The following is a 25,638-nucleotide window of genomic DNA, read 5'->3' as shown; positions in this document are numbered from 1 at the left end:
CTGTGTTGTCATAATGGAATTTAGGATCACAGACTTCCTCTTCCTCCCTACAGGAAGCAGGTGAAGTTGGGAGAGAGAGACCTGAATCCTCTTCCATATTCAGCGATACTGACAAAGGAAGGACAACGTAGTCTTTGCCATCCTGTAGAATGCAGTGAAAAAATACAAAAATTAAATAAGGCTACAGAGATATACTGACATAAACAGCTACATACACATACATGGAGAATGCAGCCGTCCAACAGAGCTACATTTGTTCTTTTATTAAACTATAAGCATTATACCACCCTTGCAGGAGCAGCTTCATTAAAAGAGGGAAACTTAGGAAGAGCCACTGCCAAGCAGTTTTCAATTAAAAAAAGACATTTATATATGACATATTGTAACATAATACGTAAAGTGAACTTTTTCTTTATGTCTTTGAAATTTAAATTTTAGTAATGTTTGAATTGCAATGACACAAAGAACATGATCCTGAGGGAAAAAAATAACCTTAAACTGAAAGTGAGGTTGAGTTGGACTACAGCATATGAATCATAAAGCCTAAATTAAGAAGTAAATGAAAAAAAAGAATTAAATGGAGACAGCAAAAAAGGAAGATTTCTATCAACACTTTGGCATCTAACTTGATGTGAATAACAGCAACAACATTTTAAAAAAATTCTTCCACTTGTTTACATTTCTGCTCTAAAGTATGAAGTGAAAAAATGGATTATGCATCCTTTGGTACTGCATACCTATTTATAGACCCATAAGAAATCATTTTGTAGATTCCCCCTTTTCTCTAATTTTTTTGCATTTATCCCTTTTGGAATACAATATGACATGTATAACTAGCTATTAGTTATCAAATAGTAAATCATGTTTGTCTTTTATAGTCACAGTACACTACAGTTCATGACAAGAGAGCCTAAATCATTAGTAATCCAACCATATTAGGTTATGGGCAAATATATTTACAGTATGTCCTGAACATACAAGGAAACACGTTTTTTCCTGTAAGAGTGACCAAGCACTGGCACAGGTTGCCCAGAGAGTTTGTGGAGTCTCCATCTTTGGAGATATTAAAAAAAACACCTGGACATGGTCCTGGGCAACCGGCTCTAGGTGCTTAAGCAGGGGGTTGGACCAATGACCTCTAGAGGTCCCTTCCAACCTCAGCCAGTCTATGATTCTGTGATACATACGATTCAAGCTGCTTGTAGGAAAGTGAAAAAATTCTATCCTTCCTGAGTTTTGGTATGCACGGAAGACATGATGCTTCAGAAGGACAGGTAATTCCCATCACTACCAATAGGTCGGAAAGGGAGAACAAGTCTAATAGGAGAGCACATGGCGAAATCCAGCCTCCTTTATCCGAGTGCTCACAGCTATTGCCCTGGCCTTGTCCACATTTGTGGTGCATGAAGAGGGAGCCACAAGATGGAGAATCCCAGAGGGAGGGAGGCCCGTGTATCCCACCTGGAAGCAGTGGGCTCTCTTACCACAGTGCCTGTACATTGGACAAGTTTGAACACACTTGTCTGCATGGAGCTGCTGACAGGCAGCGAAATGACTGTATCCTTGTCTTCCAGAAGAGTCATTAAAAACACTGCGTCCCACATCCTCACATACACTAAGATATCTATCTTTGGCAGAGTAAGAGCAACAGGAGCTACCTGCTGAAATGCCTCTGCAGCACGCAGAGAAATCGGCAGCAGAGCGAGGAATTGAGCCTGTGCCGACAACTCCTCACCAAGACAGCTATGTGACCACAGTGGTGGTGTCATGGGAAACCCATGATGGTAGGGCGAGGTGGCTTTTGGTTACCACGGCAGACCTCTGTGATCTTCCCCCCGCCCCGGTCATTCTTCTCTGACAGTTGCCCCAGCTGCCCATCAGTAACAGGAGCAGTGGAAGAAGCCCAGGCTCCTCAACAGCTCCAGCGGACAGTACCCAGCTGTGGGATTTCGTGGTGGCTGGAAGGACAGGCAGGGTTCAGCCGGTGGTTTTAGCAACCACAGAATACACTTCATGTACCTGACGGACGTTGGCTTGCAGTAAATTCCCCAGGTGCTCCACCAGCTCTGAAAAAGTTGGTCTCTGCTTAGGATCTCCGTGCCAGCAATCCAGCATTGTTTGGTACCTAGAAGGATGAAGCCCATTAAAACATCAGCATAAAGAAAACAGCACCTATTGCTCGCCCAAGCACCTGCTATTTTTGTGGGGTAAATGTGGGCAGCTGGAAGAACAGTTCCTCACATTTCTGGTGTCGTATAGTCTGGTGCTCTCATTCTTGTTCCTTCCTTCAGTCTTCTGCAAAATTCCTCATCAATTTTCACTCCAGGGTATGGTGATGCACCTAAAATGAGAGCAATGATAATTTTAATGCATTAGACTCTTAAATTCTGGGATTAAATGTCAAACAAATAATTTGCTATGGCCTGAGTTAATAAGGTAATTCAGTATATTTGGATGTGCAAACAATTTATATTTATGATGGCAACAGCAACTGATTGAGTAAATGAGGCACATAATCACATACTAAAATTGTATGAAGAAGCATTTCAAGTCCATGTTCCTACATTTGCATTTTTAAGGAAATTTGAGTATTTTAGTGTTTTCTTCAGACTCTGTTGTTTAAAATTTAAGATGGCTCAGTAAAATTAAAGTGACTCACCTAATGAAAATATTTCCCACAGCAGAACTCCAAAGGACCATACATCACTTTGAATGGTATACACTCTGTCAAAAATGGTTTCTGGTGCCATCCATTTTAGGGGTAGTCTGGCCTGAAAGCATTTCCGTAAACAAAAAGGTATCACAGTTTAGCAAAATGCTGAGTTTCCACAAACCCATTTAAGGTGAAAAAAAAAAAGGAGGCCTGACTTCATATTAATTCTCTCTCAAATAGAGAATCTGAAACTTACATCTCCTTTCCTGACGTAATCTGGGTCTTTGTAGATGTCTCGAGCCAAGCCAAAATCACAGATTTTGACCACGTTATTGTCTGACAAGAGGATATTACGAGCAGCCAGGTCCCTGTGGATGCACTGCAAAGAGAAGTAAACAACTTCGTATGCTGCCTGTCGTCACAGCTCCGTCCACGGGGCTGATCTCTTTCACATATGTGCTCTCCTACCCTCAAAGGCCAGATAATTCTTAAAAACTTTTAAGAAAAAGAAACCTCAGCATCAACAGTTACTGATTTTAAGTGCTTTTTTGATGGTCACAACTGATTTGGCTCAGGGAGACTTGTGTTCCCAAGTCCAAACATACATCTGTTTATCCACTATGCAGAGAGGCCCTTTGAAGTTAGCTAATTAATTATCCTAAGAAGCTGACACAAACCAGGTTCAGATCTGATTACCTTTAGATTTACTTAGGTCCACTCAAATCTGTGTACTCCACTCTCTCTGAAAAACACACCACACTAAAATGCCAATTTGATTCCAACACAAATTAATCTTGATTACAGATGGAAAAGTCCATGCCTTTACCTATGCAGAACAACAGTTTAGCCAACAACCCAAAGACTTCAAAACTCAAGCCTCAATAGCTTAAAGTAAAAAAGCCAGGCTCTGAAAGTGGCTGCAGATTTGCTTCTAGTACGGCCTAGAAATACAGATCCTGGAAAGACATCCTTTTACATATACACACCAACCAGGATGTATAAAACGTAGGCAAACGTATGTTTTTAGAAAAGCCTCTGAAGTCTACTCTTGAACACCTAGCCTGCACTCTGGAGTGGTGTTATATTCCCTGCTTCTCTATTTCCTTTTCCCATTTCTAAGTACTTTTTGTTTCTATACAACTGCACGCAATTCCTTGCTCTTGCTGGAATTTACATCCTTTGAAACATGTACCATACGTATCTAGGATCAAACCACAGAAAAGCACTTCTAGAAGACCAAAATGCAGGTGAGGTGCTATTGACTGCCAAGGTGTCTTTGGCAAGAGACTCTCCAAGGAGTCATCCACAAAGTTTCATAGGTGAGCATCGTGTCCCCTCCAGTCCAATCCCACTGCACAAGTTACAGGCAACCTCCTCAGAGCAAACTCCTTTACTCTGGTTTAGCTCCAGTTACCGGGGATTTGTCCCTAATTCCTTTAATCGTTCTCATAAGTCAGCTCCCCTCCTCCAACAACTTAATCATTCTTCTATGAATCGGTGACCCGTAAACCTTATACAGATCACTAACATTTGTGTCAATAAATGCATGGGCTGTTTCACTCTGTGGTATTAGTGATTTGGGTATGTCTTAGGGCACATAGAAAGTGTTGCAGATGACTGCTAGTCCAAAGATGAACATGCTGTTTCCTTCTATAGACCTACAGCACTATTTCCTACAGTCAAATAAATAACATGCCACTCTTCCTGAGAAGTTCCTTACTTTGCGTGAAGCCAAGAACTCCATTCCCCTCGCCACCTGGAAGCTATAACAGATGAGGTCCTCCATGGTCAAAGGGTTCTTGCAAAGGTCTTCAGGACCAGCTGCAAAGAATCAGATGACAGTCAAACATGCCTTTTGTCACTCATTTCACCCATAACTGCTTCTTGGGTAAAAGTCCATCTTAACCTTATGCCGCATTGAACTGGAAGAGCAAACCAAACCCTTTTTGGCTGTATAATTATCACTAACATCCCATTTTACACCAAACTAGTCCTGTGTAAAATAAACTTTGAGATGATGGGTTATACCCCAGGCGTCCTTGCTTATTTCCAGAGTTCCCACCAGTGGAAAGATTTGTGAAACAATCCGAAAAGAAAAACAACCAAAACACAGCTCACAAGTTCCTAGGACAGGAAAGACTTGCTGTGGTTTCAGCAGATGAATTTGGAAACCGATGAGAGGGAGGCCCCACCCAGTCCTTAAGGGGGAAGAATAGGCCATGGGGAGAAAGACTTGAATTTGGCAAAAAGCCTTGCTTATTTAGGGTAGGAGAAGCCTAACCTCATCCTTTAGTGACCTGGAGGAATAATGTACTCAAGTATCCAGCAAAGATACCTAGGCATTTAGTTCCTGTTTTCTGAAATAAACAACTCAATAGCTTTGCTCAGCTCTTGGTTTTAAGAAGAAATCTACCAAGAACTACAACACTGGTGGATAAAACCCTCATCTCAAGGCCTGCTTCAGGCCTACATACTTCTTACAACATCCCAGCTCAGAGGATCAGTGGTTACAGCAGAGAGGGCTGAAAAGGACCAAAATGGTGTGGAAATGCCTATTAGTACCGCACTGAAACCACAAGAACATCCTCCCTGTTAACACACTGATGTTTTAATTTGCATTAAATGACTTTTAGAAGTACAAGCAGTTGAGCTATGGCCTTCCTCCTGACCAGTGTGATCCCACTGTTTGCTGAAATCAGCGGTCTCTGAAACATGTTGGCAGCGCTAAGCACTTTGTGCTGTCTCTGCCAAAGCAGAACATGGCAAACGCATCACTGAAACCACTGCAGAGGGTACGTTTATCCAGGGGAGGCTTTGAACAAGCAGATAACTCACATTTCCTCCTCCTGACAAGACCACCTGCGCAGAGGGAAGGCAAATCAACCTCTCTGCTAATAAGCAGTGAAGCAGATGGCATTTCATGACATTTAATTTCTGGGTAAACATTGAGGAAAGTCAGTCAGCATCCTGGCACATCCCTTTGGAGTTTGCGCTCTGCAATTTTCCCTGAAGACACTGGATTGTTAAATAGATGGATGTCCAAAAGGTGGTGCACTAAAACCACACCCTTTTCAGATGGGACATCATCATCAGGATTGGGCTGAGGGGTTTGGGATGCTGAACTACATGACTGGGAACTTTGGTCATCCAGGAAATACCACACACATGGTTTTGAGGGAGCTTTGGAAATCACATGGTCCCAAATGCCCTTCATCAGTCCCCACCAATGACAGCTGTTCCAACACCAGGAGAAGACATATCCTACCGTCTTCTTCTTCCACATCACTCAGGGACCGCTCCTCCACAAAGCCAGAGCTTGCTGAGCTCTGGCTGCTTGTGATGCTGTCCAACCGTTGCTTCAAGTCCGCAGAGACATCACCAACATAGTTCTCCTTCCCCTGCCGAAACCTGGCACTTTTGGTCTAGAAATGTGAGGGGAGGGTGGGAGAAATCAGAAGCAGAAAGCATGCCAAAAGCTTCCTTGGGAGAGGCAGTGATGGTCCCCATGGTCTGTGCCACTGGCACCACTGAAGGCAGGGAGGGCAGCCCAGCACTGGCATGACCGGCCGCTCAGCTCCAGGCCAGCTCTGGTTGGGGCATCAGGCTGGCGGAGTAACAGCACTGGCAAACTCCAACCCATGGCCATGCAGGCTCACCAGCTCGAGCACCCTCTGCCACTCCATAGCACACCTTTAGCCTGCTCTTGCGTCCTCCCAGCCTCCCCCCATCAACATATCCACATGCGTGGGAATAAATGCATGCTGACAAGCTGGCCTTCTCAGCCCCCTGGTGCCCACCACTCATGAAGCACGCGTGGATGCTGGGGAGCTCCCTCTCATATTCTTGAACCTCTCTGTACTTCTGCAGCTTTATTCCCAGCTGCTGCAAAGACCCTTCCACTAAACCTCTACCTTGGCCCAAACCCTCGCAGCCCTCAAAATCTGATTTATTTCCTTCTTCCCCTAAGCCACTGAAGGCCTCTAGAGAGGATGCCAGCCCCTCAGGCTTCCTCCACCATGTTTCCATTTTCTCCTGCTTCGCTTGGGTGACTTTTCTGCCCTGGCAGGGCTGTTTTTTTCCGTTGCCGATTCCCATCCCCACCGCTTGTATAAGCAAGGGTCAGTACCCTTGTGAAACCCTGCCTCTTCCTTCAAGGCCTCTCAGATATTTGTTTATCCTTTTTACCTCATAAGAGGATGCAGCGAGTTGCCTTTGCCAATATAAAATAGTAAACAATGACTCCAAGGATAAAGAAAAATAACCCCGTGGAGAACCAACAAGCAGTTTGAAGAAGCTCTTATCTAAACACAGCAGCTGCAGGAAGACTGAAGTTCAGGTCTACCAGCATGGCAGAGCACAGCCCGGGGGCCTCCCTCCCAGCTGTTGGTAAAAAGGGCAGGGTCCTGAGTGTGAAGCTCAGTGCTGCGTACCCGCAGCCACGCTCTTCATCTGGCAATCTGACCCTCAGAGGGGATGGATCCTCCCAACCCTCTCCAGAAACCACACCTCCTTGCAGAGGTGACCAGAAATGAGCTTCAAAATGCCAGTCTCCATCCCCACTCTCCTTTCAAACCAGGGTGCAAAGAGGGGCTGTTGTGATGGGAACTTGCCTTTGCAAAGGACTTGGGAGGTGAAAAGCTGAACGTAAACTCATGAGATACATCACTTATACAAAATGATTAACAGGGAAAAAATAAATGTATAGCCTGGTTCAGCAATGAGCCATGGGGATAGCAGAAAGGATAATCATGTGACAGAAGATACCTACGGATATCTGATGGATATATACACTAAGCAGGGAGTGCAGTTATTTAAGGTGGTCTGGAGCTTAACTAAGAAAGGAAAAAATTCAGGCTGATAATCAGAAAAAACTTCCTGACAGATACGGCCAAGTATAGAATAATCTGCCAAGGGAAATAGTGGAAGCCCAGTTCCTTTGCACATTTTAAGCTAACAATAACAAAAGACCTACATCGCAGGGGCCAGGGGAAAGACTAGATGACCTCTGATGTCTTTGCCATCTCTCATTCCCATGAGAAGTACTAGATATTCAGCGTCCCCAAGGATAGCCACTACAGTCAGCACTAGAAACAGAAACATCGTGTGTGGAAAAAACCCGCCAAATCAAACATTATGCTATTAACCTTGACTCCTTACCTTGTACGGGACAAATTCACTCCTCTTACTCCGTAGGTAAGCTGACAGATTTCCAAACTTGCAATATTCCACAATCACCATGAGTGGGCCTGTATAACACATAAAGCAATTCCTTAGAAAGACCATTTCTATCCCACCTTATCTCACAGCATGTGGCTAGAAATACATACATTTCAAAAAGCATTCTACTACCCAAAGGTATTTAAAAATACCAGTAATTTAAAAAAAAAAAAAAAAACAATCTAATGAAAGCAGGGAAATTATTCCTTTTCTGCTGTGTAAGGAAGGAAAAGAGAGCACATACTTTTGAAAATCACAGGCCTAATTTCATATGTGAATACGTATAGTGCTGTGCTGATACGTAAAGTGCCAATAACTGCCTGTGCTAATTGACATTGTAAGGATGCGACATACATATTTGAATGAACTTCAGTGCAATTAACCACTCATCTGCAATAAAGTACACACATGATTAGCCATGCATTTTTGTGTGGGCAGTTTATGTCTTAAAAACTTAGAACAGTAATCTCAGTTTCAGACACAGATGCCTTAATATACAGTCCAAATGTGGTATTTCATGCTCAGATTGCTTCATATAGGCATATGCTACAATGACAAATTTCCATCCTAGGTTCCAGATACTGGCCATGTCTATTTTATTATGGAATAAACAAGGAAAGGAATATTTATGGATTATGTTTCCTTCAACTACTGCACTTCTGTCATGGAACTTTACAAATTAAATTCTGATCCCACAATAAGCCAACAAGTCAGCTTCCCTGAAAAATTATTACTGAGTTACTTTACACTGAATTTCTTCCAAATTAGCGTGTAGTGCTGGATTTGTTAAATGAAACATCTGTCCCCGATTATAAAGTAAAATAGGTTCATCCACCCAGAGCTGGACTCCAAATTGCAAGCTCCCCTCCTACACACACACAGAGGCACCCACAGCCCATCCAAAACCAGGGAGGGAAGTCACAGCTTGCAACTGAACTGTAGCCAGTGACAAGAATAAGACCAATTTCTTAAATTTGGTACTAGACTCAGACCCAAAGTTTTACATGTGGGGTGTCCACTATAAAAGTGGATCTGAGGTACAGAGAAGCAGTGATACAGCAACTAAGGGATGGAGCTGGGTGTAGAACTCAGCGCTTCTGAGCCCTTATTCCACCTCTGGACCTGTTCACTCTTACCAGAATTTATTTTTAAAAAAAAGAAGACAATTTCTTCCAGATCTTAATTTTGAAACTCGGTTTTCTATGCAGCAGCAGAAACAGGGTTTTCATTAGTACCTTTCCACCCATTCAAAAGTTACTCACCTCCTGGCTTTGTGCAGGCTCCAAGCAAATTGACAACGTTGAGATGGTGGCCAATATGGATGAGGATCTTCAGCTCCGACATAAGTGCTCTGTGCTCACTGTGGGTTGCACCCTCTGAAGAGGTAAAACAACACAGATAGGAGTGTCACAGACAGAAAGGTTTTCCCCTCCTCTGCCTTGTCTTCTGTTATTTTTCCAGCCCATCTAGTAAGGAGTCTTGTTGGTTGGTAGCCTGGATCAGCTATGCTGCAGACACTGCTGAAAGCCAGGCCCATGCATGACCAGGTTGGTTTTGCTCTGCTTTTAAACATTTTCCAAAGTGTACCAAGGGCAGTACATCAGAACAGGGATGCTAACAATCCAGATTAGCAAACATCTTCTTTCCTACAGACCCTTTTAGCAGTTCGTGCTCTGCCATTTGACCCTCCCAGCCAAGAAGAGCTAGAAACATTGTTCCATAGCCTTTGCTGGGGTCCACGCTAAGGGTCCAATGGGTCCATGGACTGGGGGAGATAGGGCCAGGGCCAAACATGCCTGACCCTTCAGCCTCACCAAAAGGTTGGAGACATGGCTGGTGTCCTCATCCCACAGGGACAGAAGGGGAAGAGGAAAGAGCTGAAGCAGTGGGGAGAGAGGGGCAGAGGAGACAGCTCTCTGCAGGCTGCCTGAGCACCAGGAGGCTGGAGGGACAGGGCTTTCTAATTTTTATTGTCATTACTGCATGCTCATCCCATTGCAACGAGTCTGCAACAGGTCTTGCCTGTGCCTGCAACTGCACACACTGCCCTGTCAGAAATCCCCCAGCTTTCCCACCCTTCCTCCAGTACACCATAGGGTGGGATACAGCCCCTGGCTACTGGAAGCCCCATTTTGCTGCCCCAGCTACATCCTTCTCAGGAACAGTGAGCCTAGGAACCACAGCTTTCAACTTTCCTGGGGTGAATCCGAGGCACTACAATGTGATTTAAAGTGAGGAGAAAGCTGTTCAAAGCTATTACTCATTTTGGAGCGTGCCTAACCCATTGTCTGAGACTTGCAGAAAGCTCCCTACCAGGCTGCATAAGGCATAAAAATGCACATGTGCACATTGCTTGCAGGAACAAGTTTATGTTCTGAACCTGTGTAGATCTATAAAGCAATGGCTAAGAAACCACAGACACATTGCTCCAATTATCAGCGAGGTAAAGGCACGTGCTTTCCCTAATCACTGCTTCATTACACCAACTGTTAAGCTAAACTTGTATACACCACCCGTACAAACATTTTGATTTTCTTCTGTCTACTGGTTGTAGTCCTGGCAATTATCCCTGTATTGTGTACTCAAGGTGAAGTTTCAGTCATTATTTTTACCTTTAAGCATTTTGACTGCCACTGTTTTGCAGGTAGCAGTTTTGTCGATCCCAAACGCATCCGCTTCTATGACCTGGCCAAAAGCTCCACGGCCAAGAGGTTTACCTTGAAGTGAGAAGATACTCTGATTTATTTGCCTGGCACAGTGGGCAAAAGATGCAGAATAAACAGCAACTCTAAATGGAATTTATGTATCAGAAATTAACAGAGGGCTGATAATGGGGAGAGGATGCATTATATCCTATGGGGCCAGACAGCCCACCCAGGGGTCCTGCATCAGGGCAGCCCCATGGCAAGCCTGAAGCACCCCCCAGCACAGAGCTGGCTGCAGTATCCCTAAATGGCTCATGCAATGAAGACAAACCTAGCTTCAGCCGGTCTCTGGGAAACTCCCACTTGCTGGCATCATATGGGAGCCGTTCGCAGTGCTCGTCTATAGGGACTTCATCAGGATCCATGATGATTGACAAGTAGCCAGTCTTCATGTCCCCTCCATTGGCCTGGAAAATGGTATTAGTTGTAGTTGCACAGATTTTTTGCTGGTGATGTGCAGGCAAAGTGCCATTTTCTCACTTTGTAGTGTTCCACTATTTCCCAGAAATGCCAGGCTACCGTTTCCCTACGCCATGTCATTGTGAGTATGATCGTCGTTAATTACTTGCACTTTTTTTTTTTTTTTAATAAACAAAACCAGCTGAAACATTTTTTCTCTTGTGAGGGCCTGTTCAATTAAAAACAAATTTCTGTGCCCCCGGTTTCAGGCAAGAATGTTACAGCATGGAGAGAAAAAATGTGTCTGTTGATTTAAGAACAATGGAAAGAAACAACACAAAAGGCCTCAAGTCAGCTCTCATTTGTCATGCAAGACCAGTGCTGATAGGACAGTACGAGAATTTTTTCATTACCCGCTTAACGGTCCGGAGGATGATTACAAGAAGCAACCAGAAGAACATGGCAATCACTGCAGTGCCAACGAGGATAATGAGCTCCAGATTTGTTTTCTCTTCAGCGCCTGGGAAGAAATAAATGAATATCTGAGTGATAGTTGGAAGCGTATTGGTTTTGTTCATTCATTAAAGTAGAGAATGGAGGTCCTTGTTCTGAAGGTTCGTTTTAAAAGTGTAACATGGAGCAAGGAAATGAAAGGAAAACAAAACAAAAAGGTTGGGTTTTTACATTGGAATATTACGCTTTGTTTCGTGCTGTTTTACACACCACCCCATTTCTTAGCATCAGCTTTGTTCCAAGGACAGTATCTGGACCTTTGGCAAATATAAAAAAGTAAAATCTCATATTTTAAAAAGAAATCATTGTTTCATTGTTTTAGAATACTCAAAATGAATGATTCTTTCTCCAGAAACCAAAAAAACCCCCGTCATACAGTAAATATAGCACTGTGAGAATGACCCAGAGAACAATCTTTCTCTTGTCTCTTTACATGCTTCGGCTGCGGTATGGAAAAACATGGTTCTACAAGAACACATGAAAATAAGGTCTTATTTACAACATCCCTTTTCTAGTAAAATAGTCTCCAGCAGATACCACTTGTACATCTATTAATGCGCAGGAGCAGCTCTCTTCTTCAGCTCCTGTTCGCCACATCGTGCTCCTGTATTTCATCCCTTGCACCACACTGCTTCTCCTGCACAGTAGCACGCTCCGTTGCATGACCCCAGTGAGCTGCACTATAAATTTCTTGGAGTGAAACAGTCTGTCCTATGCAGTTTTCCAACTTTTACAGGCATGTCCCAGCCATATTTACCACACCAGCTGAAATCTACATTGATGTCAGCTGCAGATAATTTCCACCCCATGTAAACATATTGCCCAACATCTTAATATCCTAATGGGACCCATAAGAATAACAGGATACTGCTTTAATTACCTTAACGGAACAGATCGGATAATCACCCTGACTTACAAGACAGAGGTTTGTGAAGGATTCAGTCACTAAATTTTGCAAGTGTACTAATATCAAGGGCAAGGCGCTTTTCGTTCAAAGCTTCTCATTGCAACTCTTGGTGGGAAGTTGATCATGGTTCCAGCTACTCAGACTGCAGCCTAACCCCTTGTTAGGATTTATTGGTTTTTATTGCAAATGGCATTTCAGTGTGCCACAATAGGACTGGAACAAGTGAGAGACAGGTCTCACAAATGCTACTTTCAGAGCTTGGTGGACTAAGGCTGGAGTCCCCTAACTCAAACCCGCACCTGTTCCTATCACTGAAATGGGACGGCAATCACAACAGACTGCACAAAGTGTTCCCTCTGTTTTTCTTAGATGCTGTGACAGCAGTAGGATAATTTAAAAAATTAAAAAATGTAGTATGACAATTACATTACCAAGACAACAGAGGTGCCCCAGGAAACCTGCAGGTTTGGGTAGGTTTGCATGTAATATAGACTGGCAGAGTTTTCTTTGCAACCACAAGTAAGACAGATTCAGCTTTTGTTGAAAAGCACTAAACAACATTGTGGAGAAGAAAGCGTCAGCCTCAACAGCGGGGACTACGATGGCTACGATAGCCCCCAGTTTGAGCTTGATAGGAATGGTCAGGACTTTTCGCCGACCTTGTGGTGTATTTTCAGACCCCTGATCTGGTAGATTTTCCTTTTAGCGATTACAAAGATTTCACGCACAATCGGGAAAGAAGCTAACACTAACCTTCCACTGAAAAAAAGGCCACTGCTTTTCTGCATCCGAGGACGTTGCAGGCAAGGCAGGTGTATAGCCCTCCATCTTCTTTCCTCACTCGACGTATGGTTAGTGTTTTGTTTCCATCTTTCAAAACAATACCTGGGAAAAAAATCATGATCCTTAGTTCTGCGATTTTTATGCCACTTTGCGTTAAAAATTCAAAATGAAACTTTTCATGGTGAAAATCAGCAGTGAGTCCCATGAAAGAAAGCCCTTAAGTGATAGAAAATTATAGCAAAGGATCAATCCTCACCTGAATCTTCAACAAGGGTTTCGTTATTCTTAAACCACATGATGTTTGGAGGAGGAATGCCATTGGCTGTGCATGACACTTCTATGGTTTCACCAACGTTTGTTGTTTGATTTTCCAGATTTCCTATGAGCGTGGGTGCCATGGGCTCTGTCGGTTCAAAAATAAGGCAAAATTACTGACTGTTAAATAAAACATCCATTTTTGCAGTAATAGCACTTGATGACACTATACACACTTGGCCCAGTAACAAAGTCTCAAATCCTTTTATAACACCAACAGCCACAGCATTCATGTTAAGATTGTAGTTAAACTTCCACACAACGTGAAAAATTGTAACAGCCAAGAAAATTTTAACAGTATTGATGTAACTTGATTTAGATGGCTTAATCTGTAACTGTTTGGGCTGCTGAGGGAAGAGGGAATAGGTGAGAAATTGCTTCCCTCACAATTCTATTTCCAGGGTCATTACGAGAGGTCTGATACCGCTGGTCCATCAAACATCCATTCAGAACAGCCCATGAGCATGCGTAAATATTTCCCTGAATCTGCCTAATCAGCCTAGATGCCTAGGTCCCAAAGCAATGCCATCACTATTTGTGTGAAAAGCTGATTATCAGCTTGCATTGCTTGTACCTAAATACCAGCATTGCTTTGAGACAGTTTTGAATTACAAACACTACTTCAAACTCAAGAGTCAGTGACACAAAGCAGTAGCCTTAATGCTATGAATACACACATGCATATACAGCTAGAGGGAAAAACGTATTTTGAAAAGTAAAATTGTGAAGTTACCGAGCTAAACATAGGCCATTATTTGTGCTGAAGCCAAACTCATCTCCTTGCATAGCACAGTGGCTCGGTCAGTGTTTCCCCAGTGCTGCTGATGAAATACTCAGTTCCTCCTGCCCGGACAAGCCCCAGGCCTGCATGTTACAGCAAGTGGTCTACATCTATTTAATATACTGAGTGCACCATTAAGCCAACACATGCAAGGCCTGAAGATACCAAAATCTGACACTACTGCAGTTATTTTCATACACAACCACCCATTTTGCTTCACGGATCTGTACCTTGAACAGTGAGGTGCTTCACCAGGCAGTGCTGTGTTTTAGCCTTTTTGTCCTGAGCAATGCAAACATAGTCCCCTCCATCCTGGAGGGAGATGTTACGGAGGATGAGCTCTAAGGTGATGTTTTCACCATTGATATTTGTAACTGTTGCATTCAGCTTTTGGAGAGCATTAAGGTTCTTGCAGACAGGCATGGGCAGCCCTCCAAAGGGAGTCTGAGAAGCGTGAGCACTGAGTTTGTACCATGACAGCTTCTCAAAGGTGAACTTGTCCGCTGTGCATTGCAAGGACATGTTATCCTTCTCTGTGAGCTGATTCCGAGGCTGGAGATTAATTTCAAGACCCCCTGCAAGTTAAAAAAAAATAAAATAAAAGAAATTCCTATTAGGTTGCACATTTTGTTGCCAACAGTAACTTGAAAAAGCCATTTTACAAATATAGCCTTATCCTCATCTTGGCCAGTTGTAAATAAGGAAACAAAACACTGAAAAAAATCACTCGATCATTTATGTAAAGAGTACAATCTCATTAAAAACAATACATTTAAAATGGATCAAAGAAAGGCCTGTGTAATTAATATAGTTCCTCTCACTGTAGAAACTTCTGGCAACCTAAGACGATTCTTAGCATTATCTTATAGTTTACTTTTAGATTTGGATTAAAATATTATTTCAGCACGTGAATATGGGGACTGGTTTTCAAGAAGACAGAAGCTCTTTGCCACTGTTTTTGAAAAAGTTAGTCTTGGTTTTTACAGTACGTCTTTACTCATTTTGTGGCACTACCATAATCCCTCTGCAGCTCTTTTAAGTGACTGTAAAAGCTCAGTAGCGACCACTCCCGGGACAACAGTGCCCATTTTGCATCATTTTCACGGGACTGCCACTCCACTGATGCCAGCAGAATTAACCACGTGGCTGAAGTTCAGTAGTGACTTTAAAGGCTGCATTAGGAAAACCTAAATTCCTAAAGAATGAAAGGATTTTATAAAGGGCAGGAATCAGACAACAATACTGAAGCACCTATCATTAGCGGAACAGATGAAATAACATTAATTTAACATGGCTGTCCTCAACAGAGGTATACTTACTGGTCACATGAAAGGAGATAACTCTCTCACTTGACCCAGCTCTGTTCGTAGCCATACACCTATACAAAGCAGATACGTTTGCTGCTTGAATCACGAGGGTGCTCACAGTCTGCAAAAGAACAACCGAGCAATTTCATACTGTGTCAGTGCTGAAGTACGTACATGAACCCGACCACCTCAGCAGCTCAGCAAAGTGCTCTGCAGATATCTGCACAACCAAAAATCCCTCCACAGCACAAATCCATGGCACAGCAGGAGCACAATCCCCTCCTGACGTCTACAGTTTTTTCCCTAAGTCTGCAACAACCAGGCAAAAGAAAACAAGAAAAAGAAGCCTCCCAGAAGGCAGACTTTGGTATCTGTGTTAATAAATGCTGCACCCACAACTTTTTCTGCTCTTCAGCCTCTACAGCTTCTCCCTATTACAGATTAATTTGCCTAACTTCAGACTGCTAAAAAGTAAGCACTGAAATCTAAGTAAGTTATGTTCCTCAAAGGAGACTCACTTTGGGTCAGTGTCTAAAGGACTTGAAAGTGTCTACCTCTGCCTACCGGCTTCAGTAGAAGCTTGCATGACTAGCTGCAAGTAGAGCCCCAGGTTTAACATTTCATGAAAAGAGTCTCATCTCTAGTGATATATTTCCAGGTATGCGGACCGCTGAACACGGCTAATCATCCCCAACCAACAGAAAAGAAAATCGGCTCACCTTTGTTTTCCCAGCAATAGTAACGACTCGGTGCTTAATTTCAACCTGATTTCCACCCTTTCTCTCCGAGATCACTTTCCATTTCCTGCACGCATACGGATTGGCTCCTGAGCGAACTTTCCTGAGATATAAGTAGAGACATATGCATTAGATAAGACGAATATTCACGCTTCAGGAAAGTGCGTTTGGGTTCTCTTTATAATATGCAGACATTTATCTATAAATCAGATGCATCACTGGCCACAGCCTGCATCTGGGAGGGAAGAGTATGTTTCTGGAAACATTTCTATTAAATTGCACCCTATAACCTTCTGCAAAATAAGAAACCCCCAAGCTGAAAGGTGAATTTCCTAATTAATCTGCCTGTGTCAGCTCAATCAGGGTGCTTGGGGGGAAGCAGCTATTCTGGGAACAAACCTCCATTCATAAATGGATGATTCAAGTTAATTTAGTTCAAAGGAAGACAGAGAGACATAGAAATCACTGAACTCCCTAGAAGAATTTCTTGAGGACAGTAGCCATTGTGTAGGAAGTAACCAGGCACCAAAGGAAGAAACTAGTGGAAATCATTTTAAAAACAACAACAGGAAAGAAGAATGCTTTTTTTTTTTTCTGGCTTTTTTTTTTTAAAGGAAATCTGGGCTTATGGCAGGCCCAGATAAGGGAAGCTGCGTGAATCTCAGTCAGGCACTCTCTCTATCATTCCCCAACATCAATCAGTGCACTTCCTCCGAGATACACTTTCACACAGATAAAGAGCACCATCACACTCAGCACTTAAGCGTAAGAAAAAAAACCACCACCAAGAGCCGTAATTAGCATAAACAGAAAGTTTCCTCTGTTTGGGATGGAGTTTTGGGCCTGCATCCCGTGGGGAGAGTTGAGGGGAGGGCACAAAACCAGCTGCATTTGAAACCCTGCTCAAGCCAAGATGCCCTTCAAGAAGACACGACAGCAACATGCAGGCACTGTTGGCTCCTGGCTGTGGGTGGCCCTTGCCTCTGCAACTCACTGCCAATGAAGATGATCTCGGCACAGCCTGCCTGCAACGATCTGCCTATTAAGTACAACAGTCTTTTCTTCATTGGCCATTGGGTTTGTGCTTGGTAATGAGCCTGGACAAGGGATACACACAAAAAAACCCCTCCAACCCAAACAACCCTCAAGAGCTACGTAAGCTGCAGAAGACAGCAAGGGTTTAGCACTCACTGGGGGCTGAAAGTGCACTCCTCCTCCAGCTGCCAGTGCCAGAGGATGGCGGCGGGCGGCGGGACGGCGTAGACGGTGCAGGTGAGTGCCTGCGTCGAGCCGTACTTGTAGGAGTCGACGGGGGCCAGCAGCGCGTTCTCACCAATCTGGGGGGGGACTGCAGGAGAGAGCAGCAGGTTACACCACCAGCTAACAGCTCCCCAACCACTCTGCCCGCACATGTTAGACCCACGGTGACTAATTCACACTGTATCCCACATCCAAGCACAAGGAACAAGGATGCATTGGGAAGACACAAACCTGCCCAACACCTTGAGGATCAGGCACCAAAGACACAATGCTTACTAACTCCTGTAAAATCTCCCTTCATCACACCCTGGTTTAAAATGCAGCCCTCAGACTCCCACCAACATTCCCAACCACTAAATGCATATTATTCCCCAGCCCTGATCCCACTGTGTGTAGCCTTGCTGCCCTTTCCAAGACCTGCTGACTTCAAAGCATGTGGGCTAGGCTGTTTCCTGGGGAGCAGAGAGGAGGAGGAGGAGGAAGAGGAGGAGGAGGAGGGTTGCACAAGGCAGAGCAGAAGAGGAGGGACAGCCGGCATGCAGCAGGAAGGATGGGCGAGGTGGGACACGGCCAGGATGGAGCAGGGTGGGGGAGGACTCTGGCAGCACAGCCAGCAAGGAAGGCAGGAAAAGAGCAGGATGCAGAGGCAAAGAAATAATATACAGAAAACAAAAACCACACACAAAGTATCATCACAACAACAACACCAGGAGCCTGCAGCCTCTCCACCAGCACATCCTGGAGCCAGGAGAGATGGGCCACCTCTGCCCTCCCAGGGCTCAGGTTCAAGTGCTCTCCTCCCAGCCACCACCCCCACTTAATTCTTCATAGCTCTGGGATGAATTTAATCCTAAGACATATATCACTTCCACACATGAAAGAAAGGTACCCCTCTATCACTTACCGTTCACAAGCAGGCTAAATGTATGTCTTTTCTGCATCTTGTTAGTAGGGTTTGTAAGGACAACAGTGTAATTCCCAGCGTCCTTTTCAGTTGCTTCAGTGATCACTAATGTGTAGCCAAGTTTAACTGTATGATTTGCACTGATGGCTTTTCCATTTTTATACCTGAAGAAAATACAGAGCACTTTGTATACTTTAGGGATTTACCTTGACTAAGAATAGCTCAGTTTTTCAAATGCGCTGTGACCCAATTCTTACCATTTTGCCTCTGGTGGAGGATATCCTTTAAACTTGACGGGAATTTTGACCGTATCACCTAACCTTGTCTCGACCACATTCTCCATTCTCTCCAGGTGAATAAAAGGACTTTCTGCAAAAAATTAAATGAAATTGTCTTTCCACGCGGTCAAAAGCCTAAGCGGTCTCCATTTGGCTTAACAACAGATGACAAATAGAGGCCAGTGAGAGGATGCCACTGGTAAAGCACAGTTGGCTCCAAACTGGAGAGCTGGTGGGCTCTGGACCCACCACGAAAACCCAGTCCTTTCCCTTGCACTGAGGAATGGACCAGTTCCCCCACAGGGGAGCTCTGGAAAGCACAGACAAGACTCAGCTCTCAGGATGGCACACCAACTGTCAGACCCATATACATATATAAATAAACAAATACCATAAAACTGGCTTGATCTACTCATTCCAGGAAATATTAGTATTCGAAACTACGATGTGATAAAGTTCGATATTTTTAGCCTCTTCTCAAGTATGTATTCGAACTGTTGCAGTCATAGAATACTTTGAAATTATTTATATTACTTTTTATAAGTTATAAACTTGCATTCAGACTAAGACAGCGATTAGCTTTTTGGCTAAGATTTAGCATGGTATCAATTTAATATCTGGTACACTCACTATAGCACATAATCTGGTTTTGGCTCCTGAAGAGAAAGAACCCAGGGGAAAATTGAGTCTATCCTGAACCACTGTCCCAAAAAGAGCCCCTGAAATATTCAGGCCCCTGAAATCAGTCCTCAGGAAAAGCCAGTCTCCTTGAAAATATAAACCCCTTTGTCTCACTCAATGATTAAAAATGGGCCATTCTCATGCTGGCTATTTTTTTCTAGAAGTAAGCCAGTGGAGCCACTGGGGCTGTGCCCAAGAGGGGCTTGAGAAAAGGCTGTAGGATGTGGCCTCGTACTTATCTATGCCCTTAGCCAAGGTTGTTTCCTTTGCATCATTTCCGTATGACCAAAACCCCATTTGATTCATCTATTCACAACGTAAAAGCTGAAAGTTTTATTTTCCTAGATTCATTCATGTCAACCCAGACTCTTGTCCCACAGAGCCACCAGAATCTAGTGGAAGTTCACCTAGAGTGAGAACAGGCAACCCTTATACAGTCACCTACACAAATTCAGCTTATGGGACCTCCAGGAGGTCAAACACAGATGAGGACCAGAGGCTTACCTCAGTTTATTTTACCTCCCGCTTCCCTATGGAATTCTACAGCTTTCAGTAACATACAGGACCTTTTAAAACCTTATCATTAGCTAAGCTTGTGGTATAAAAATAATCCTACAGTGGGTGCAAGAGAAATACTGTAGCTGCAGTTTGGTTAATTTTTGTCATTTGATTCATCACTGAGATGCCTTCTGCATCCCAGTAATCAATCCCAAATCTGAAGCAACCAGCAAAGCTAAAGTGGAAGATGCCATACCATGGATAATGAAGTAACTGCTGTTTTTCATGTTCATACGGCCACTGGATGCTGCGCAAGTATATCGACCTTTGTCACTTAAGGACACACTGTCGATGGTAAGAGTGCTTACAAACTTCTTTACTTCTCCTGCAGTGGTTTTTAAATCCCTTATGGTTGCACGTTTTTCCTGTAATAGATAAAGGACAGAAGCGTCTGGGAATTTTATTGTTATTCCTCCTGTCACACTTTGCACACCTGTATATACTAGCAATTTCTTCGTATATTATCATCTGCTTTGTCGATATTACAAAGAGGGGAGTGACATTATAATGAAATCAAATTTCATCATTATGTTGGCACCTTTAAGTGATTATGGATTTACCTTGATGGAAGGGTAGTCCCATTTAAAATCAATTCCTACATTCAGCTCCGTTCTTACGGTGCAATTGAGAACAAGTTTTTCTCCCACTGCCAGCTCTACTTGGTAGTGCGGGTTCATCGTCAGGTCATAAATTCGGTATCCTAGAGGAAGAAAAAAGGCACACACAAAACATGGGGGTAGGAAGAGGTTTCTTTACAGCACTCAGCACCAAATTTCCCAGGCGAATTCACTGAAAATCCCACCGGAACCCCGGCTACAAAGCGGCCCCTCGGTGCCCCAGTGCATCATGATGACATGTGCACAAAGGAGCATGGAGGGAAGGGATATGCCCACTCTGGGCATTTCCCGTTGAAGGGCCACGTCAGGCACAGCGCAGCAGGATGCATGCACTTGGCCAGAGCCCCCCCAGTGGTGGGAGCAGGCGGGAGGCGGTAATCCATGCTGTTCCTCTGCCTTAGACACCTTCTTCTTACCCTTGTGAGACCTGTGACTAAAGGAGATACATCCCCACCCCCAGCAATAAGTGGGAACTTTATTAAGAATGACAGCCTGGCATTGGTAAAATTATCCAAAGTTTACTTTGTGCAATAAAATATTTAAAATCTTCCAAACTAGAATATTCCAAATGCAGAAATTCTGCAGAAATTCTGAATTTGCTCCAAATCAGAGTGGAGGCTGATGAATTTGGTGGAGAAGCAAGAGCCTGCTGCACAGTGAAGGGTGCAGGGCTTCTGTGTCTCCCTGCCGAGCAAGGCGAGACCACCTCGGTGCCAACCGGCCACTTGAAGTGGTCATTGTGTCCTCGGAGTCAAAACAGGAATAGCTGCAGTTCCAGCTCAGGCTTGAGCCTCCACACAATCATCATGTTATTTCTGGGGTTTCATGAGCAACTGACAAAATATGCCAGGACAGCATAAATCCCTATCAGAGTCAGGACACAGGTCTGAAGGAGACAAGGCAACTGAGCTCCTCGTGCGAAATTTCAGATCCCCCATTCCCTTGGTACCCCCTCAGAGCAATTCCCTCCCATCTGCTGCTCATGGATGCCTGCCTCTAGTCCCCTTCAGCTATGACTTGGATCCTGGATAAGTGAATAAAGTACAGCATAAAGTGATTTTAGGAAAAAGGCTTGCATTGTCAGGAAGAAAAAATTAAAATCCCTGGCATCCATGTAACTCTAAAAATAGAAGCACTTATCCCAGTGATCAACCAGAAAGAACACAATACATTGCATTTAAAAGAAAAGTAATATATATCACAACATCCATTTTGCATTAGCTGCATTGTCAGTATTGAATAACCTAGAGTCCAACCAAATGTAATTGGTTCAGTATGTTGTAGCGAGCAAAATAACATTGGCTATAGAGAAAAAAAGAAAAAAAACTTTGGCTTACCTACAACTGCGACTATGTATATCACAGACTGATAGCTTTCATCATCTATTTTAGCTTCACAGAAGACCATGCCCGCATAGTTGATTAAATGACTGGGTATAGTGAAGCCTATTTTATTATTCCACGAAATGGATTTACCATCAGGAACAAATATCTTTTCTGGATATTTCTGTTTGAAATATTGATAAAATACATAGTCAGGTTTCAAAAAAATCAAACAGCCCTGAATTTTCAAGTCCAACATTTTCCATAACCGCAGGGTCCCAGTTTTTACATCCTAGCTCAGGCAACCACAGGCCATCACTCCGCGCTTTGAGAGCGCAGGATCATGGACAAGTACAGTTACAGCTCTCACCTTGTAATCACAGGCTGTAAAATTCACAAGGATGGAAAGAAGTTTTTAAGAAACATATTTATACTTCAGGTAACGTATTTATGTCACAGTGATTTCAACTAACTCTTATAATAATAACAGGTTTTTTTCCTTACCGCATGTAGAGATACATTGAGATTTGATACAGTTCCAAGGCACGGCACTACCACAGTTTTATTCTTAGTGATGTATACAATGCCAAGCTGATCACTAACTGAAGTCACAAATGGAGATCTGTAATCTAGAAGAATATTCAATTGGTAAATGGATGTTATTTGTCATGTGATTACGGAGGAAACTCAAATCAGTTTTATTCTTTTCTACATGGTAAAACACTTAAATGATGAGACTAAATAGGGGGGACATACATTTGCAGACCTATTCTCAAAATAGTCTCTCACTATTCTCAAAACAGCTGTCAGCAGCAGCGCGCACTTTGGAGAATAGCTTCCTGCCACCATGGTCTTTGTGCCGACAAAAATCTGATTTACCCTAGTGTGACTTTCCTCGCTTAAGCATTACAGGAAATATTAGTTAAAAGTAGTGACATGCTACATTGGCTCCCCCAATGGCAGCATCCTTTTCAAAGTCAGAACACAAAAAATGTAAGTTCGTGATCTTATAAGACACGCTAACCCATGTATATAGTAACATCCCATTTTTCAAAATGGTAACTGTAAGTTAACAATAAAAAGGAAGCAAGGCACACCAGAAAATGTGTATCAAGCCATCAAAGAGGCAGATGCCTCAATGAAGGCGCTTACTTAAGCTGAGTGCGTTAACCGGAGGCTTTACAGTGCCTGCGATGCTCAGCTGCCTTCCTACCAATACAACTGATAGCCTGAGTTTGAAACCTTAGCTCTTAAAGCCTAAACAGATTTTACCATTACAGTCAGCAAATGTATAGAAGTTTAACAAATTATAAAAGGGATCAGATCTGGCTTTTTTAAATATAATTTGAATGCAGTCTCTGTAATCTTCCCATGTATGAAACTTGGGCTGAGCTCAGTAACAGCTCTTCATTCAGGAGGACAGGCTCAGAGCGCAGCGGAGGTATGTGTGCTAAGTTCTAGATGGGGGAGAATAGCAGACCAAATACTGCATACGACAGGTCAGTTCAAAATTGCAGCTAGAAAGGCTTTTCTGCTGATGGCAACTAGCATACTGGCATGTAATTACTCAACATGAACACAAGAAAAACAACAGCTTCACAGGATCAAAAATTCTAGCATTAAGAAATTTTAATGTCAAAACTGTTCTGAGATACTCAACATCCCTTTTTTCTCTTGAGGCTAGGGGAAGAGCCACCTAAGAACTGTGTAAGCACTTACCTTGAACATAGATGTAAATGGTTGTAGCTGCCTGGTTGTCCCTGTAAAGGCACCTATAGTCCCCGGTGTCATTGCCAATGACTTTGAGGAGAGTCAGTGTCTTGCAGTAGGGACCATCGCTGCAGTCTGTCACAGAGATTCGCTTCTCAACACTGCTCTGGTTGCTTGGCCAGGACCAATCCAGTGGTCTCTGACCGCTGGGAGAGCAAATGTTAGGGGAGAGTGAGCATTTGGTGAGCACCAGAGCTGATGCCGAGGTGACGAACCCCAGCTCCGCTAAGTCTCTACAGCAATGGAGAAGAATGGGCTTCATCCCGTCACATGGAACGTCAAGCCACGTAGGTTAAATTCACTTAAAATGACCGATTGTTAATACGTATACGGGAGCTACCCGAGATTTACGTTCTGCTGAATCTAAGGGAGAGCCAAGAGCGTGGCTCACCCCCAGGTTCCATGGGGACCTGACTGACGCTTCCTCCTCCCGGCCATCCTGCTCTCCCCAGCAATCCCTTCTGCAACCCTTTAAGATCGTTTCTACAGTCTGCCAGGAAAAAACAAGGTGGGGGCACAAAGGGAACGGGGAGAAACAGGAGCGATATTGGGAGAGAGACCGAATCACCTGTGATTCTCTACAAAACCTCACTACATAAATTACCCCCACCAAAATCATGCTGGACAGATTTGCCCTTACCTGCAAGTAATATTTAGAGTGTCATTTGCAGTTATTGTAAGGACATCTTTTTGGATGCTAAGGGTTGGCTGATCCAGAGAAATAAATAAACCTGCGAAAAAAATGTGTAAAACCCCTCAAATCAATGCAACGAACAAAGTAAATGCTGCTCAGTCAGAAAAGCCTCATATACAGTGATATGCAGTATGTTTTAAGCGGACACTTTCACATCACCTACTTAGCAGAGAAGGGTAAATAATGACTTTTCACACATCCCAGAAAGTTCAAAACCTCTGTCATAACAGGAAGCAAAGGCAGATGGTCAGGAGCTAGCTGCGGAGCACTACAATTCAGCCAGCCAGGGTGGAGTTCCTGTTTTCTTGCGTTGCCAACTTCAAGGTCTAGCAAGAGGATGTGGAACATTGAAACGAAGTGAACCTTCATCTGATGATCTCACTCCCAGGGGAAAGGGATTACCGAATTTTCTTATAATAAATCAAATATACTCATGTTCTTTGAGACTGCTGATCAATGAGTTACATGAAGAAACTATTTTACACGGTTTGTCACAAATTCGAGATCCCATGAATTTATTTTATCCCATGATTTCCTGAGGTTACCTCTTTCCTCCCGAGCAGTTAGGCAAAAACCTGTGTCTACCAGACCATACTCGCACGAGGGGTCGCATTGCGCCCACCCCGAGCCACCTGTGCTCGCCAAGGCTGCGATCTGGGCGCCGGTGCTTGCTCTGAGGCAACAGCCCAGCTTGCGTAACATTTGCAAGGACCACAGGGCGAGATTTTCAGTCCGCCCTGGCTGCTCCCATCACCGCCAGGAATCCCGCCTCACCGGGGCGAGCCGAGAGCCCCGACCGGGACAGCGTGGCCAGCTGCGATGGGCAACCAGAAAGCGAAGCCAGACCGGGACCTTCCCTATTTCCCTAGTATTTCCCCGTGCTTTAATCACTGGCGTCCCGAGCAGGTTCTTCACTGATGACGGGTTTCCCGCATTTGGCTCCAGGGACGTTTTGCTCTCGGAAACGACGGCTGATGCTGGAGCCAAGCGAGCGGGACACCGTGCCATGGCAGGCAGCCCTCTGCGACGGGCCAGCACCGGCCGGAGAGGAGAGGGCAGGAGGACAGGAGAGGAGAGGACGGGACAGGAGAGGACAGGGGAGGACATAAGCCCGCAGCGCCGGGCGCCCCGTCCCACCCCGGGGCCCTCACTGCCTCACCCGCTCTACCAGCCCTGACAACCCCACGGGAAACCCGCACCCGCGCCGTTCCCGGCGCCCCGGCGGCTCCCCACCACG

The 25,638-nt window shown here is 44.1% G+C and overlaps 1 protein-coding gene across 1 annotated transcript in view; it reads right to left on the bottom strand.

Moving 5' to 3' along the window:
- KDR (kinase insert domain receptor) overlaps positions 1 to 25,638 on the bottom strand; it is a 90,595-nt gene that overhangs the window by 4,948 nt on the left and 60,009 nt on the right. Inside the window, exons 5-30 of the mRNA XM_035897734.1 lie at positions 24,348 to 24,438; positions 23,657 to 23,853; positions 22,442 to 22,566; positions 21,953 to 22,121; positions 20,559 to 20,698; positions 20,195 to 20,363; positions 18,739 to 18,850; positions 18,482 to 18,645; positions 17,509 to 17,665; positions 16,300 to 16,420; positions 15,593 to 15,701; positions 14,504 to 14,848; positions 13,434 to 13,580; positions 13,148 to 13,279; positions 11,388 to 11,494; positions 10,847 to 10,982; positions 10,483 to 10,587; positions 9,133 to 9,246; positions 7,811 to 7,899; positions 5,919 to 6,075; positions 4,374 to 4,474; positions 2,910 to 3,032; positions 2,660 to 2,771; positions 2,242 to 2,341; positions 2,020 to 2,125; positions 3 to 142 (exon numbers count right to left, since the gene is read on the bottom strand). Of these exons, the coding sequence (XP_035753627.1) occupies positions 3 to 142; positions 2,020 to 2,125; positions 2,242 to 2,341; positions 2,660 to 2,771; positions 2,910 to 3,032; positions 4,374 to 4,474; positions 5,919 to 6,075; positions 7,811 to 7,899; positions 9,133 to 9,246; positions 10,483 to 10,587; positions 10,847 to 10,982; positions 11,388 to 11,494; positions 13,148 to 13,279; positions 13,434 to 13,580; positions 14,504 to 14,848; positions 15,593 to 15,701; positions 16,300 to 16,420; positions 17,509 to 17,665; positions 18,482 to 18,645; positions 18,739 to 18,850; positions 20,195 to 20,363; positions 20,559 to 20,698; positions 21,953 to 22,121; positions 22,442 to 22,566; positions 23,657 to 23,853; positions 24,348 to 24,438 (3,568 nt within the window). The remainder of the gene's footprint in view (positions 1 to 2; positions 143 to 2,019; positions 2,126 to 2,241; positions 2,342 to 2,659; positions 2,772 to 2,909; positions 3,033 to 4,373; positions 4,475 to 5,918; positions 6,076 to 7,810; positions 7,900 to 9,132; positions 9,247 to 10,482; positions 10,588 to 10,846; positions 10,983 to 11,387; positions 11,495 to 13,147; positions 13,280 to 13,433; positions 13,581 to 14,503; positions 14,849 to 15,592; positions 15,702 to 16,299; positions 16,421 to 17,508; positions 17,666 to 18,481; positions 18,646 to 18,738; positions 18,851 to 20,194; positions 20,364 to 20,558; positions 20,699 to 21,952; positions 22,122 to 22,441; positions 22,567 to 23,656; positions 23,854 to 24,347; positions 24,439 to 25,638) is intronic.

The sequence above is a fragment of the Egretta garzetta genome, unplaced genomic scaffold (genome assembly GCF_000687185.1).
Source record: "Egretta garzetta isolate BGI_Z169 unplaced genomic scaffold, ASM68718v1 scaffold46, whole genome shotgun sequence".
Taxonomy (NCBI): Eukaryota; Metazoa; Chordata; class Aves; order Pelecaniformes; family Ardeidae; genus Egretta; species Egretta garzetta.
The sequence above is the reverse complement of the archived record's forward strand: the minus strand, read 5'-3'. Positions and strand labels throughout refer to the sequence as shown.